This window comes from Manacus vitellinus, unplaced genomic scaffold (genome assembly GCF_001715985.3).
Source record: "Manacus vitellinus isolate BGI_N305 unplaced genomic scaffold, ASM171598v3 scaffold_0_pilon, whole genome shotgun sequence".
NCBI lineage: Eukaryota > Metazoa > Chordata > Aves > Passeriformes > Pipridae > Manacus > Manacus vitellinus.
This window is the reverse complement of record NW_021938789.1, coordinates 43,629,382-43,646,813: the sequence shown is the minus strand read 5'-3', so window position 1 is coordinate 43,646,813 and position 17,432 is coordinate 43,629,382. Positions and strand designations below refer to the sequence as shown.

General features: G+C 39.0%; 1 protein-coding gene across 3 annotated transcripts in view; it reads left to right on the top strand.

Annotated features, from left to right (window-relative positions):
• The window catches only part of TET2 (tet methylcytosine dioxygenase 2), a 53,362-nt gene extending 37,178 nt beyond the window's left edge, over positions 1-16,184 (top strand). The window contains exons 4-10 of one of the 3 annotated variants that reach the window (XM_008933202.2): positions 1,461-1,554; positions 2,639-2,847; positions 3,631-3,781; positions 5,488-5,577; positions 8,148-8,285; positions 9,709-10,069; positions 11,427-16,184. In XM_008933202.2, coding sequence (XP_008931450.1) covers positions 1,461-1,554; positions 2,639-2,847; positions 3,631-3,781; positions 5,488-5,577; positions 8,148-8,285; positions 9,709-10,069; positions 11,427-12,844 — 2,461 coding nt within the window. In that variant the 3' untranslated portion in view covers positions 12,845-16,184. The remainder of the gene's footprint in view (positions 1-1,460; positions 1,555-2,638; positions 2,848-3,630; positions 3,782-5,487; positions 5,578-8,147; positions 8,286-9,708; positions 10,070-11,426) is intronic. The other 2 variants (XM_018072576.2, XM_029960699.1) reach the window with 2 other exon arrangements.
• Positions 16,185-17,432: the final 1,248 nt, after the last annotated feature.

The window sequence follows — 17,432 nt, the reverse complement described above, 5'->3', positions numbered from 1 at the left end:
ATAGAGGCATCTGCACAGTTGTCCTGCAATCCAGATGAGAAAACTGATAGAAAATGTTAAGATTTAAAAATGTTTTTTTAATGTGGTTAATTAAAGAAGCAAAAAAATACTAACATGCAAGCCTAAGTAGGAAAAAGTGACCTAACAGTTGCCTGCAGAACATGTGTACTACAACTAGATTTTATTTGTATAATTTCCTGTGACACTGAAACTTCACAATGAGATCACATCTAAAAATAAGCATTTTTCATTTCCTTGACAGGACAAAACTTTAAATACAAATATTGACCCTTAAATATGTCACCAAGATTTTAGTGCAAAAACAAGAGGGAAAAAAGGTCAGAAGTTCCCAAGGCATCATTAAATGGCTGCATAACAGGAAGGAACTATCTTGACTGCTCTATAGGTAACAGGCAAAGAACAAGGAGACTGTAATTTAGTCTCCACTCTTGGCTATTAAAAAGAAAAGGGTAACACCAATGAGAGTGGCAGAATTCAAGAAATGGTGATGGAAGTGCAGTTTGCCCAGTCCTCAGCATGCAGCTGAGTCCGTAACACTCAGTAATTCTCAGCTCAGTCTGTAACGCTGCAGTCACTGCAGTTTCTGGCTCTTGGCCTCCCCTGAGACCTGAGATGCAAACAGGTCTGACACTTGTTTCTGAGGCAAGATTTGTTTCACTCGGTGTTTGCCACATATTTTCACCTGATCCATTAGAGGACATGGAAAGCAGATCCCATTTGCTCTGGGTAACAGCATTCCTTGCACATGGAGCTGGATTCTGCCTTGACAGCACAATCACCTTGACTAAATGCTTCAGCAAGAACTGAGCTTGCCCACCTTGGTCACTAAAAGACACACACAAATGGCATCATTTGAGGGCACCTTGTGATCTTAAATGAAGTATAGAAGTTGGGTAGAAGTAAATAACAATTTATGAGCAGATGATGAAGTAAATAAAATAGATATGATGCAAATTAATGATTTAACTGATTCAGACTTTATCTAAGCCAGAAACAAGCACAGAAAATCAGTAGAGTGACTATTGCATGCCAGCTGTTCCATGACAACTTAATTATGTACATTTCAGAGAAAAAACTTTCACCCAGAAATAAAAGAAAAATATAAAATTCCTCACCAAAATTTTATTTTTTTTTTAAAAATCCACTTTTCAAAATGTCGTCTATAACAAATGCTCTAAAGAAATGGTTAAAAAGTTTGGGAATATTAATGTAATACTGAAAATTTTTACCCATGCATGTGATATATATAGACATTTGCCTCTCTTAATATATCAATACACTATTCTAATAAAATCAGCAAAATAAACCACACTGCACACCTTTCCCTGTAATTCATAGTTTATTTTTCTAACATAAGACTGGCAAATGTGCTCCATCTTTTCAGTGCTCATGCAGAACCAAATGAATCTGCTTACTGTACATATTTTTGTTTGTTTAAGATTTGGACAGAAGGGTAAAGCTATAAGGATTGAGAGAGTTGTCTACACTGGGAAAGAAGGCAAAAGTTCTCAAGGATGTCCAATTGCTAAATGGGTAAGTGATGTACACAAATTAATCCAGTTCAGTATGATGGTTTATGTAAGCTGAAAGCAGTGACGTCCTTCTATGAGCTGACACCATGAAACTTAAAATAGCTCAATGGCAGCAGTACTACAGGATGCCTGTAGCCTGCTCCCACCCATCTCTCACTCCATTTACTTGTTGCACGGTGAATAGCGAGACTAAAATGTGGCTTAAAGATATGAAAACCTAAGAAAAAAGGCACTTTTGCTTAGATTTAAGATTCACAACACCAGACATTTGCATTGCTGTTTAATTTTAGCTTACAAGTATGTCCAGTAAGTGCACACTGTAATGTTTTTAAAATAGGGTATTTTAAAATACTCCCAGTTTGAGAGAGGTGTTAGGGCATCCTCTTGTCAAACACTGATGCACTTTGACACAAATTACTGAGTGGTTTGGATCGGCTGGGGAGAGACAAGATGAGGAAAAACTGATGCATTATTATGATCTCTGTGCATGCCAGACTGCACCTTTTTTTTCAGAAATGCTCTTACTGCTTATGCTACTGGAAGGATCCTGTCTTATTTTAAAATTATCTACTGCTTTCCTCTCATCACTGTAATGTCTGTATGTAGTAAGAGCGAGTCACAAAACAGTGAGGTTGATTACAAATTTAGCTGCTTAAGTTGGAAGGGGAGAGAGCTTCCATGTCCAGTTCCTGCCCTAAGAACAAGTGTCCACAATCCCGTTCTGTGCAGGGAGACACCTCACTGCTCACTTCCTTTTGCTCACCAATCAAACTGGGCCACAACCATAACACAGATTCAGGAGAGTACTCCTGCTGAATCAGAGCACAGGGAATACCTTTACAAAGCTGTTTTCCACCACCATGGCCTTCCATGCCATCAGTCAACCTCTTAAGAGTCAGCTTCTTTAAACAGAAAGGGTAGCCCTGGCCTACATCACAAAATGCCAGAAACAAAGAGGAAGACAAAAGTAGAAGTAACCTCCACACGCACGCACTAATGCTGAGGTTTCCAATTCTCCTGCTCTGCCCATTAAGAAATGCACTGTTTGTGTTGGGGCTCTGGGGTGTGTGTTGCTGTGCATGCAGGTAGTCCGCAGAAGCAGTCAGGAGGAAAAGCTGCTCTGCTTGGTGCGCGAGCGAGCAGGTCACACGTGTGAGACGGCCGTGATCGTGATTCTCATCCTGGTCTGGGAGGGAATCCCAACAAGCCTGGCTGACAAGCTCTACTCCGAACTCACTGACACCCTGAGGAAGTACGGCACGCTCACGAACCGGCGGTGCGCCCTAAACGAAGAGTAAGTGGAGCAAAAGGGGTGCTCACCAAACTTGCAGCCCCATCGTCAGCCCCAGACCCAGCACCTCTGCTCATGCTATTACCCTGAAACATGTATAACCTTCTCAGCTATTGCAGGTGGTTTGGAAGCCCACAAACCCTGTAAGAAAAGCAAAATAAACATTCCTATAAATAGGAAAAAACATCTTCCCAGAGTTGTGAGGCATCTCAGCAGGGGCCAGGATAGCAGATACTTCAACCCTGAAATAAAAGCTAGATGCATTGAATCATACTGTAAGCCTAGAGAAGCCAGCCTCAGTCTAGGCAAATTGCACTGTATCATTTTCCCATGCCTTTCTGAGAGAGAACATTTAGACCAAAATTACCATAGCTGTCACTGTGTGTTACTTTGACTTCATGGGTAGAGTCATATTTCAAAAATTATTGCTCAGCCCCTGCCAGAGGGCTCCCACATTCTTGCAGTGCTGTCAGCATAAGCCCCTCAGGTGCCATGAATATCAGTACCTAACAAGGCACCACACAAACATATCCTCTTCCAAGCAAAGCCAAGTTTCTCACAGAAGTGTACAAACCCCATAGACCCTGCTTTGTAACCATGAAATTATTCACTATGATAAATTTTTCTGCTATAGTGTGTAAACCTCCCTTTTCCATTTCTTGATTTTTTACTGATGGAAGACGATCTGTACCCCTGATTCCCCACAGAGCTGGCAGAACGCCGATGCCCACTGCGGGAATGCTCCAGGGTGACCTGTCTGCTGCTAACAGCTGTATTCTCTTCTAGACGGACTTGTGCATGTCAAGGGCTGGACCCTGAAACTTGTGGTGCTTCATTTTCCTTTGGTTGCTCCTGGAGCATGTACTACAATGGTTGTAAGTTTGCCAGAAGCAAGATTCCAAGAAAGTTTAAGCTGATGGGGGACGACCCAAAAGAGGTTGGTGTCCATTTCTAAAATGAGCCTCGTTTGCAAGGAAATGTTTTCTGTCACTCTGTAAATAGAGATACAGTACAAGAGAGCAGGGGCCAGAGGCCTCCCTGGATGGTGTACAAGTAGGATAATTAAATAACTGCCAGTCAAAAACGATTGATTTCAGTCACTGAGCCAGCTGAATTGACTGTCCAAATTCTGACAGCTGGTAAAAGCCCTGAGACTTGAAACTACGTTTGCAGGCTTTCACAGTTAAAGGAGAGGGCACGACCTGAATAATTCTGGCTGTATTAGCCCTGCAATTGGGCGTTCCCCAGTGGCACCCTGGAAGGTTTACCAGCTAATGGCACATAACACTGCCACTGGGAACCAGAGCAGACTGGTTCAATGGAGACAAACATAATGAAACTCTGAGAGGATAATAGGAAGAAGAAGATGGGAAGACTCATTCTACATACAGTCCTGCCCCACTGAATGTTTCCAGACTGGACTCTGTGTTACAGCAAACTGGCACATGTTTAAAATGCATCAGAGTAACAGACATTGACCTTAGCCTGGACACAATATACCTCTAAACTTATGACTGCAGCAACTCCTGGACACCTCCAGCGATTCATGTGAAGCTCCAGTGGCCCAGTCTGGTTTCTGGAAAACACATGCAAATTTAGTCAGCACAAATAGGAGTCTCACCAATAAAAACTAGAAGTTACATTAATAAATGGTAACCTACAGGCCATAAAAAGCTCCAAATTCCTGCAGCAGCCACAAGGTCACAGCAAGATATTTTTTGACAATTTCATAATGTCATTTTAGACTCAAAAACTGGGATATGGTCCCATGGTAGGAGCTACAAACCAAACACATGCCTCTCTGAAACCTGTTTTTTCACAGTTCTTCACACCCTCCTAAAATACAAACACTCCTAAAAACAAGTATATCACTCCAATATGCCACTGTTCTTTATGCACTTGAAATTAAAAATAAGGGCCTCGCAAAGTGAGGGTTTGAATTTGGGATTCTCATCCTGAGAGGATAGGGAAAAACTCTGGAGTATGTTATTAGATTTCTTTATTTTTAAAGAGTCTTTTATTTTGAGAGTGTACCTCTTATAGAAAAAAAGAAATGTGGTAATTCCTACCTCCCTATCACCAATTACTAGACACATCCGTGATTCTTCATTGCTTAAGAACTGAGAAGTTTTTGAAGGCTGAAATATTACAATATTTTTAAATAGTTGCACATACAGATATTTCAGGGTTTCAAAGTGCTGTCATTGCAATGTGCAAAACTCTTAAATTAGTTGGATTTACTTTATGGACCATTCTGATGTTATATCTCTCAAGCTTTCTGAAGGATGTTATTTTCCCAAAACTCCAATAGGGAAAATAATGAGGATTACCACAGTTAGATCTAAAACACCTTCATGATGAAGAATGTGATTCTTCTTAATACAGAACAAATTATGATTACAGTATACGATATCCTCTTGCAAAGATCCTACTACTCTGCTTTAATTGCTTCATTCCTTTAAGGGCTGTGGAACAATAAAATTAAAAGGAGATTCACAACAGTTACTGTCTAATCAAGAATGATAATGCTCTAGGCCTTTGCACAAGCATCAGAGTAAACATAATTGTGTAAAGAGCCTAACTGCTTAGATCCCAGGCATACAGTATGGAAATGTCATTGAATTCTATTTCATCTCCTAACAGGAAGAAAAACTAGAATCCAATTTGCAGAATCTGTCAACCCTGATGGCACCCACCTACAAGAAGCTTGCACCTGATGCATATAACAACCAGGTATGATAGGGGAAAAAAGGAAATGGAGAAGTCATGGAAATAACCTGATTTTTACCACACTTCCTAGTGCTTCAGCCTTGCAACAAACCATTATGTATATTTTGTGCCAGCATTTCTTTGTCATGAGGGAAAAGACAAATGGAAATGAACAATTCCACTAAAAATGCTTTCACAAGTAAAACTAGCAGAATTTGGTCCACTAAATAGAACTAATCATTTCGCTACATCAACACAGTAAAATTACTTCAGTCTTCAGCTCTAACACACAAATTTTTGGATTTAGCAGGAGTTACCACCTAAACTAGCAAAACTGCCATGAAGATGGCGTGAGATTGGCAACAGTGCCAGAAGGCAGCGCATCATACTGCACTCCAGTCCCGCAGCCACAGTTTAACTTCTGCTCTCTGAAGCAGCAGATGAATTTAGTTTTCACCAAAATAGCCATGATAAACATGCTTTTTAAGGGAAGTTTTATATTTGAACACACTGAGCCCTGTGTACGCACACAAGTGCCTGTACCAGCCTTGTTGCGTGAGGGGATTGTGTGCGTGTATTTTCTGTGTATCAGCTGTTTGCAGACACAAGCACATTCAGAGCCTTGATGATGTTACCAGTGTGGCTATGTCTCATCTACATTTCATTACCAAACATCTTTCAGATAGTTACATCAAAATTTGACAACATACCACTTGCAAACATATAACTGCTAGCCTTCGTTTTCATTGCTTGGGTTCCCTACTATTATGAACATTCACAGAATTTACAGTTTCCAAACTATCAACATCTACTGCAACCTGTGACATCATCTTGCTTCCCTGTTGACAGCATTATGCAACCAGCACAAGACAGATTTTCAACTGTAACAGAAACAGTAAACGAACACAGAACTGTCCGTTATTATCTACTGTAAAATTCACTCCTTTACTGCATATTTAGTAGCAGCCAGACAGGGTAAGCAGATTCGGTACAGACTTACCCAGCTTTACTTACCTGATCAGATAATATTTGAAGACTCACTATGGAGAAAACTATGGCTGTGTGCCCACTAGCCGTGGTTATCTGTCCAAATATCTGAGAGACATTCTGCAAGAGAAAAAAGGAAGAGGAAGAAGAAAAAATGAGGGGGTGGTGAACAATAAAATGGTTCTTTGCTTGGGCTGCTTTTTTTTCCCACAAAAATTCACAAAAGAACTTTTCTCCAAGTAAGCTGTGGTCCTCCCCAACATTTATTGAAAATACATGTTTTTACAAGCTTCAATTTTTACCTTATGTAATAAGGCATGTATATAGTTTGGCCTATTTCAGAAGATTCCCATAGATCTTGTATTTTTGGGAAAACCATCATCAAGCTATGGTCAGTGGCTTTAAGGAGAGATTATCAAGTTCTAATTTGTATGATATTGTAAAAGGTTCTAAAAATGAAAAGCCCTAAAACCAATCACTCTTCAAATTCTGAAATTTCAAATTCTTGGATATATTCTAATCCAAATCTGGACTGCTTCTGGATTAAAGGGTCTGCTTTCCCAACTGGACCCAACAGAACAGCTCAGAGAGCAGTTGCACCAATATAGTATAATCAGACAATTATAGTCTGGCTAACATTTCAGACCACTCACTTTTAATTCCAAAGAAGTTTACACATTTCAAGTTTTGCTCTGCTTTTATTTTCAAATTCCAGGGAAGTAAATAATTCAAATTTAAAAATTAAATGTGTGTGAGCAAACGATGTATTTTTAGTGATGTTGAATCAAGACTTGGCAAAACTTCTGATTTAACCTTAACTTAAAATGGGATCCATTAAGTTCCACTAAGTGTAGATGTTTTGTGTATTCACTTGAAAGATTCAGGAATTTCAGCAAAGCATTTTACAAATGTGGTTTCATTTTTTTAATTTTCTAAATAAAATATGAAACCATCATTTTTCTAAGGCTTGATCTTCCATTAAAAAATCCTTTCTTTTTATGTTAGATTTATTGTTGCATTATGAATTCTTTATAAATCTCCTTAATAATGAGTGCATGGGTACAAAATACTGTCTGGACTGAATTCTCTCTCTTTTTAGTCAGAGGTTAGAGTTGTACTTAAGCTAATGAAATACATGTTTAGCATGCCAAAATATTACAAATCAAAAAGCAAATTATTATTTTTCATGAAGTAATTCTGAAGTCAGTTTTCTACAGCCATTTTCCCTTAATAGCTTGGTATACTTCCAGTCTACACAAACATATCACTCTCACAGTGCCAGTCACGGAAACTGTGCGCTGCATTTGTCACGTAAAAACACCAACCACTGGCAGAAAATCAAAAGTAATACATGAGGAAAAGTATTATTGGCTAATTTCCCAATCATGCCAGAGAAGGTAACAGGGAACAAAGCAGTGAGGAATGAAGCATGGATACGAAATTGCCATCAAATTGCTTCATTTGATGTGCCTTCAAGATCTGTTTGTTGTCACCTCCAAGACGTGTGGGAGACCTGCACGTTGTCACAGCGGAGCATTCATTGCTAGTTGGGTGCTAATTCTGGAGCATCCAGCTCGGCTGCAGTGAAACCTGTCCTGTCTCTCCAGATCGAGTACGAACACAGAGCACCTGAGTGTCGCCTGGGTTTAAAAGAAGGTCGCCCATTCTCAGGGGTCACTGCCTGCCTGGACTTCTGTGCTCATGCTCACAGAGACTTGCACAACATGCAGAACGGGAGCACACTGGTAAGTCTGTGACGTGTAACAGCCTCCTTACTCCGGCACTCACCTCGTGTCTTCAATACGTTATCTCCCGCCTGTTTAAATTTACGCCTACCTAATGCAGATTGCTAAAAAACCCAGAAACATTAAGCAGAACTGAGCTAGCTTATTATCCCCTACACAATTTTTCTTTCAACTGAGATACTGTATTAAAGAAAGGTTTAATACAGAACTGGTGAAAGAGGAACTGTGAAGACAATGGAAAGAAGATCCCAACAGGGCTGAAATGCCTGTTTCTATGTTGCTGGCACAAAATGGTTTATATTTGTCCCCTTGAAATACTTCTTTTCTAACAACTTTGGATTATATCTTCTAATAAAATGGAAACAAACAACTTCTTTCCAAGAGGGTTTTGAAAGTTTTGAATTTTATTCCTGCTTGGGATGAGCAGAAAGTCTGCAAGACTTGCCATCCTTTGCATTGTACATGCACTCTTTACTCTCTTCAGTTCTGATTTCTAGCATGTACAGCAAAGGCTGTAGAAGATACTAGAAAAGCAAGCTGGTTTTCAATGTGTACTGGATTATTTCTGTTCCTTGCCTGCTATCTCTGTGACAATACAGTTGGGGCAAATATGAGAAAGAATACTCTTCAGTTTTGAACAATCATCATAGTTGTAGTTTGAAGCAACTACCTAGATTCACAGTGCAGCTCTTATTACAACCAAATAGAGCATCTGCCTCTTTAATTCCAACTAAATTTTTCCTGTTTCCAGGGTCTGACTTAATTGTCAAGTTAATCACCACCAATACAATATACATTTCCAGCTGAGCTTTCCTCCTAAAACCAGCTGATGTAATGATTTTGCTGCAGAATATGTCCATCGGCATCTTTTTCCACCAAGATCCACCCAATACCTGTTTTAGCTGGAACTAACACAATGAGCTTGCTGCATGACACAACAGTAACTTTCTTAAATCTTATTATTAACATTACAGTAGTTGGCTCCTTTGCAAAGTCTTGGAAGCTACCACTGACTGGGAATGAAATACAATGCCACTTTGTTATATTGCACACTATCTCTAATAGGTAGCTACCTCATGTGTTGTAGTGAAAAAATCTTCAGGTGAGTACAAAGTCCCAGGTCCCACTGCTTTAGCTCTCTGGCCACAGCACGATAGATCACAGTTTATTTCACATTAGGGTAGTCCCTAACTATAATGTCCATTTCAGCACAAGTAAAAGAAATAGATACATATACCTTCTGTTTCTCTTAACACCATCCAACAGAGTAATGGAAGGAATGAAATTGCAGGCTTGTGATATGCATAAATTGCACAGAAACTTGTAGTTTACAAATAGCTTGCCACATGCCAATGCTGACAGTGGCAGGGCAAGGCAAAATGCAGAGACAGTGTTTCAGATCTCTAATACACCCTTCCTACAGGTTTGCACTCTAACTAGAGAAGACAATCGTGAAATTGGCCAAACACCAGAAGATGAGCAGCTCCACGTGCTCCCGTTATACAAAGTCTCTGATGTGGATGAGTTTGGAAGTGTTGAAGGCCAGGAGGAGAAGAAGAGGAACGGCAGCATCCAGGTCCTTACCTCCTTTCGCCGAAAAGTAAGGATGTTAGCAGAGCCCGTTAAGACCTGTCGGCAAAGGAAGCTGGAAGCAAAGAAAGCAGCTGCAGAAAAGCTTTCCTCCTTGGAGAATGGGTCTAGCAAAGCTGAGAGAGAGAAGTCTGCTGCAGCACGCAACAAGCAAGGCAACTCTGAAGTGGGAGGTCATGCAAAGCAGCTAGCAGGTAAACACGTGAATATGGTCAGGATCTTTATCAACAGCGGTAAGCTTCCTAGAAACCAGGGCCATTTGTAATCAATCTCAAGAAAACCATTATTCAGCCCAAGAACGTATTGAAGTAAAAAGGCAAGAGAATTCTTGAAAGTGAATATCAATAATGTATATTTATAAATACTAGAGTGCTGAATTTTGTGCAACTCCGGAGAAGAAAAAAAAAAAAAAGAAAAGTTGCAATGAGAAATCCTTTACTGTCGGATAGTTAACACCTGTAGAAATCTGGAAGCAAACTCTGCTTGTCATCCAGTGTATTGTAAAGTATCTTTAAAAGACTAGTAGTGCTAGAAGCCATGAAGAGAAGTGTGTGATGCTGCTGCCAAAGAAAGAATGACCTACACATCACTCGCTGTCTGCCACTGTAAGAGAGAACCTCCTAATTTGAGGGGATTCAAGCATAACCTCTTTACCAGTATTTATACTCTGCCTCAAGACCAAAAGCAAAACAGGTTTTCCGTAGTGGAGTAAGAGTTTAAAAATCCACTCAACAATCCCTGGCAGTTTTCATCAGTAGATTTGAGAGTCCTGAGCAAAGGGGTTCATCAGGACTAATTTATTGTTACAGCAGTTTTCTCAGAGAGGAAAAAAACTAATTTATTGTTACAGCAGTTTTCTCAGAGAGGAAAAAAGCAATACATCCAAGGCCACCCAGAAGGTCACTGAAATACCTATGAATAGAAGTCAGCTGTCCCATGACCCAGGATAGGGTTGTGACCATTAAACGATGGCATTGCACTTTAATGAATTATATTTTTGCTCTTACAACTTCAGTTAATCGCACCTATTACTGCACTGTTCTGTCTATCAGTGAATGTTGTTTTTTTACATAAAGCTAGGGACATATTTTGAAGACAGTTCTATTCATATAGATGAGAAGAATTAGATATTCTTGGGGGAAAGGAAGTAATTTTGTGCACGGCTGTTTGGGAGCACTTTGATGCCCCCTTTCATGGACTTAAAAGATGATTCAACTCTTTGGATTTTGTGCATGTGACTCTGAACAGATTGCACTGTCCTCTTTTCCCCGTTGCCACTAACATCTGATCTCACTGGATATTTGCCAAAAAAGAAAAGTAGACTTAGTATTTATTCAGCTTTTTAATTAAAGGATTGTGTTTGAGGTCTGAGAAAGGGGCTCTGTTAATGCATCATATGATATACTTTTCTTAGATATTTCATAGGTACATGTCATGAAAAGTCTTATAAACTATGTTATTTGTTGGGTTGTTGTTTGGGTTTTTGGTGGGTTTTTTTCCCTAAAGCTGTTTGTTGTGTGGTTGTTTGTTTTTTCCTTTTCACATCTACAGATCTTTTACGTCTTTCAGGACCAGCCACACAACAACAGCAGCAGCAGCAGCAGCAACATCCACAGCGCACTCTCCCTAACAACTCTCAGTCAAATCCTATTAATTCTTACTCGGGTTCAGGTTCTGCAAATCTCTATGTAAGGTTGCCTAATCCAGCCAATGCTTATCCAAACTCATCATACACTTCAGATCCCTACAGAGGGTCCAGTCCCATGAACCTCTATACAACCTCATCACAGCCTGTGGGGTCTTATTTGAATTCTTCCAGTCCCATGAACCCTTATTCGGGATCATTAAGTCAAAATAACCAATATCCACCCTACCAATGCAATGGAAACATACCTATGGACAACTGCCCCTCTTACTTGGGCTCCTACCCTTCCCAGCATCAGCACATGGACTTCTATAGTTGCCAGAGCCAAGACTATATGTCTAAACTAAGTCTACCACCCATTCAAACATTATACCAGCACAGGTTTGGGAATAACCAGAGTTTTGGTCCCAAGTACTTGAATTATGGAAACCAAAATATGGAGGTAGACTCCTTCAGTAATTGCACCATTAGACCTAATGTACACCACGTAGGGTCTTTCTCCTCTTACTCCACCCATGAGGCCAATGGTCATTTTATGGAGGTTGCCTCAAGGTTAAAATCTAATCTGAGTAACCCGAGCATGGATTATGCCTCCACGAGTAAAACAAGTGAACATCATCACGTGCAACCCCCTCCTCATTTACCACACGACTACCATTCTGCTCCAAGTATGTTTAGTAGTCCTCCTAATTCACTGCACCTCCAAAATAAGGATAATGAAATTATTTCACATGCAGTTAATGGTTTGTCTAACATGCTTCCAGGTCAAAACCATGACAGGACTACTCCCCAGGGTGGTTTAGATAAAACTGATGTGCTGAATCCAGAAAAAACAGAGGATCCCGATGAAGTCTGGTCAGATAGTGAGCAGAACTTTCTGGATCCAGAAATTGGAGGAGTGGCAGTTGCTCCATCTCATGGGTCAATTCTCATAGAGTGTGCAAAACGTGAGCTCCACGCAACAACTCCCTTAAAAAACCCCAACAGGAACCATCCCACCAGAATATCCCTTGTCTTTTACCAGCACAAGAGCATGAATGAGCCAAAACACGGTCTGGCTCTGTGGGAGGCAAAGATGGCTGAGAAGGCAAGAGAGAAGGAAGAGGAATGTGAGAAGTACGGTCCAGACTACGTGCCTCAGAAATCTTACGGCAAAAAAGCGAAGCGGGAGCCTGCGGAGCCACACGAACCCTCTGAGCCAACGTACGTGCGCTTCATCAAGTCTCTTGCACAAAGGACACTGTCGGTCACCACAGACTCCACAGTAACTACATCTCCATATGCCTTTACACGGGTTACAGGGCCTTACAACCGATATATCTGACTTCACACCTTTGCTGGTTACCTCATTCGAAAAGATACCTTGTCAGTAGGGTAGTAGTTCTTTAGGTTTTGGGGAAGGCAAGGGTGGAGAAGAAAACAGTGTTTTTATGGAACTCATCGGTGGAAAAAGCCTCACCACACCAGCAAAAAGAGGTAATCTCACTAGCGCACTTATTTTCCACTGATTTTTAAGTGGTCACAGATGGCACGTAGGAAACAAGACCAAAGCATCCTATGCAAAAAAAAAAAAAAACAAAAAAACAAACAACAAAAAAGTGTTTCACAATTTACATTTGAAAACACTGGCTCCATTACTGAAAGAGAAAATCTGCAAATGGATATTTTTTTTCTTACAGTTTTGCACATCTGTGGCCACTTTTAATGTCATCAAGTTTGCATAGTCATGAAACAGGAGCAAAAAAAAAACCCTAAAAAAAATACTGTAGTATTACAACTGCAGGAATCTTAAAATAACATCTGGTGCTGAATCTATGATGTACTGAAATACTGGAATTATGGCTTTTTAACATGCAGTTTTTACTGTAATCTTATTAGTCTTTTGATTTTATTTAACAAAGTAGATAAGTATAAAACATAACTAATAGACAGCAAAACACTGAATTTGTTCGAATATTCTAAAACCATGGTGCTATCTAAGAGAATGGTGTCTTTATTTTATCAGTCAAACAGTTAATGCCTTTTAACAAAATGTCAATGATGTAGTCAAATGTTCTTCAGCAACAGGGAGGACCTTTTCATTCATGTATGTATTGAATTTACCTGGTGTTAAAATAAGCTTACTTTTTAACATATGGGAATTACAAAGACCTCTGGATTTTGCTCATCCAGTCAAGTCCTAGAAAAGGACAATAAAATATAGAGAGAGATATTTTTTTTTAAATAGTGTTTCAAAAGCACTTTGTCTACCTAAGCTTGGCAACTTGAACAATGCTAAGGTACTAAGACATTAAAAAAAAAAAAAAGAGTTTACTTTGATTTTAAAATGCAAAGATAATTTTTTTAAACTAAAAAAGCTTTTAAATACTTTTGGTTTAGCCATGCATCTGCTAGTGGGCTACATATCCATTTTTAATACAGTCAGTTACGATAAAAATGGGGCTTACTGGATATAAGGGAATACTTTAGTACACAAAACACATCTTTTTCTGGTGCTCATCTCACACAGCTATACTGTAAACTGTTTTCTACAATTATTATGACAAGTTCATTGCTCAAATATGTACAGTTTTAAGGAAAGAATTTTATATTAACCACAGGTAATAATTAGCAGCATGCGACAAACTACAACTAGTTAGCTTGGGCTTCTGCTGTTTTTAGAGATCTGTACGCTCCCCAAATATCGAATGGCAGATTGCTTTTGTGTTGATAATTATGTACATTGTGGTGCAAGTCATTTCTCGGTGCAAGTGTCCTCTTTTCCAGGAAGATTGAGCAGACCGATGCCTACACAAGATGAATGAAACAGGGTTAGTTCTGCGTGATTCCGTTGATTAAATAGAAAAAAAAATAGGCAGCTGGCTTGCTGTGGTGGTTTTAAATCATTAATTTCTATTAAAAAAAAAAAGCAGGAGAGTTGTATAGTAAATTAAATTGTAAACAAAACTTTTTTTAACGCAATGCTTTAGTATTTTAGTACTGTAAAAATATTAAATCTATATATATTTGGGTTTTGAGCTGAATTCACATCATGGTGCTACTCAGCCTGCTACAAATATATCATAATGTGAGCTAAAAATACATTAAAAGGTTTGAGTGATGTTCCTACTTGTCATATACCTCAACACTAGTTTGGCAATAGGATATTGAACTGAGTGTGAAAGTTTATATATTGTATACCATCTTTTTCCCCCAATAGCCTTTGAAAAAACAAACAAACAAAAAACTAAACAAAAAAAACTCTCGATACTTGACATTTTAGCAAGTATAACTTGAATTTCAACTTTTTTTTTTTTTTACTTTTTTTTTGGTTCTAAAAATTCAGGGATATTTCAGCTCATGTTCTCCTATGCCAACGTGTCACCTGTGTGTATGTAAAGCTGTTGTAGGTTAAATATATTATTCTTGGGTTTTTTGTTTTGTTTTGTTCTTTTTTTCAGGGATTTAATGTTTTTCTTTTGAATCCCTTCTCTTATTTTTCTTGTACATGTATTGTGTAACTAAAACTAATTTTGTAAATTTGTTAGCTCTTTTTATTGTAATGGAAGTGTTTAAGAGATTTAGAATGTTTTGACTGTTTCAAATGAATAAACAAAAAGAAAGTAGAATGCACTGAGCTGATTAAAGGGAAAAATGTAAGGCAGGGGTTTGGCAAGTGACTGTTTGCTAGAGTTGTTCAAGTCACTCTCTAAACAAGGCTTCTTGGATACTGTAATAAATAAAATAAAATATAAAAAGGTACAGTCTGTACAAGGGCTTCCCTAAACATGCAAATCTCCATGTCCCAGATATATCTTGTGCAATATACTGTAAGATAAAGTTTGGTCGAAAGAAATTCTAACTGAAAGAATCACAACCTGACTCAAGTAAATCAAAGGAGGCCTTTGGGTTTAATGGTCAAATATTTATTATGGCAATTTTGGTTTTTAATTCTCACTCTGTGACTCTACCCACTGCATTGAAACAAAAGTTTCACCTTTTTTTTTAAAAAAAAATAACAATGATTATATGTCAGATTAATTAAATCATTCTATATCTTCATCTTTTGGTGATTTTTTTAAAGTCCTATATACTTCACGTAATCCATAGTAGATGTTTGGTTAATGTGCCGTGCACCGTCATTTGCCAAACTGCTGGCAGCAGGAGCAGGAAGCTTGGTTGGTGAATCGCTTTTGTATTGTACATACGTGAGCTGTAATTTGTGGTGTACAGAACCCTGCCTCAGTTGGAACGAATGACAAAGCAGACAGAGTTGCTTGTATAGGATTATCAGGTTGACTATAGCCATACTTGAAGATGCTTCTGAGTGGTGTCAACTTTACTTGAATGAATTTTTCATCTTGATTGACGCACAGCGGTATAAAGTTCACTTCTAAAGCTAGTGGTTAACTTGTGTAGGAAACTTTAGCAGTTTGACACTAAGGTAATGAACTTCTGTGTGCATTTTCTATGCTTATGTTCTACTTTTTTTTTTTTTTTACTTTAGTTTCATTCATTTTCATGAGATGTTTGGTATGTCTATAAAAAGAATCTGAGGATGGTTATAAATACTGTAAGTATTGTAATGTAATGCAGGTTATTTGAAAGCTGTTTATTATTATATCATTCCTGATAACGCTGAGATGTGGGTGTTTTTAATAAAATTTATATTTATTTAATGCACTCTAAGTCTGTCTTGCAGAAACTTGTCTTTCCTTGTAATTTTTATCAGTTAACAACAAAGCAGGCCCACCTCCCCACATCAGTTCTTCCCACCTCCATCTCCCTCAACTCAATCATCACAGTCAAACAAAATGCATCACTCGGGACTCCAAAACAGGCAGTCTAGGCATCACATTTATTCCTAGTTCTAACAGGTTGGGATGCAGGCTACCTAGCCCAGGCTACTGCTCCTCCAAATCTGTGTTTACAGTGAAGGAGGGAGGTATTTTTGTGAGTAGGAAGAGGGAGTAGTGTCACTACTGATTTTCTATTGGTGTTTGTGTACACAAATGAATATGGTGTATTTGCTGTTGAATTGCCCCGCAGCTCACATAACAGCCACAAATACACACTTGGCAGACAGACAAAGGGGAGACTCTAGGGATTCACTGGTTGCTTTGGGGTATTTATCTCTATCTGGTTATGCATTTTCTGCTTGATTTCAAATTACTCCCAAATGGCAGGATGCTCCAACAAATAGAACTAGGGAAGGGTTAGATTGGATATTAGGAAAAATTTCTTCACCAGAAGGATTGTCAAGCATTGGAAGAGGCTGCCCAGGGAAGTGTTTGAGTCACTATCCATGGAGGTATTCAAAAGACATGTAGATGTGGCACTTGGGGACATTGTTTAGTGGTGGACTTGGCAGTGCAGGTTTACAGTTGGACTAGTCTTTTCCAACCTAAGTTATTCTGTGATTAAGAAAAAAACCAAAATTATAAAAACCTAAAACCTCAGGTATTATCTAAATCACACATAAGCTAAAGGAAAGCAGAAGCAATAAGAAAGTGTGTCTGAATCAATACCAGGACATACATTCTAGCAGGCATCAGGCAAAAGCTTGTTTTCATGGTCCCATTGTTTAGCTTCAAGGAATATCAGGACTGAACACTGAAATATCCTATTCTGTGGGAATAGACAGAAATTACTCTCCCCAGTAGCAAAATGTTTCTGCGACAATTGGTACTTAAAAGCTTCTCAAGCTTTCTTTTTTAAGAGCTCGAGTTTGTTGTCAGCCCCTGTTACCCCATCCATCAATGCCACACACCTTGGGAAAGCCCCCCTGCTATGCACATTCATCTGCTAAGGGTCTTGGGGACACGGGGATTTAAAACTCAGCGATCTGTAATGTTCACCCCTGGCTCTCAGCATATTCCCAGATGGAAATGTCTTGAGGCAGGCGAGCACACTGCAGCAGCCAAGTGTTGCTC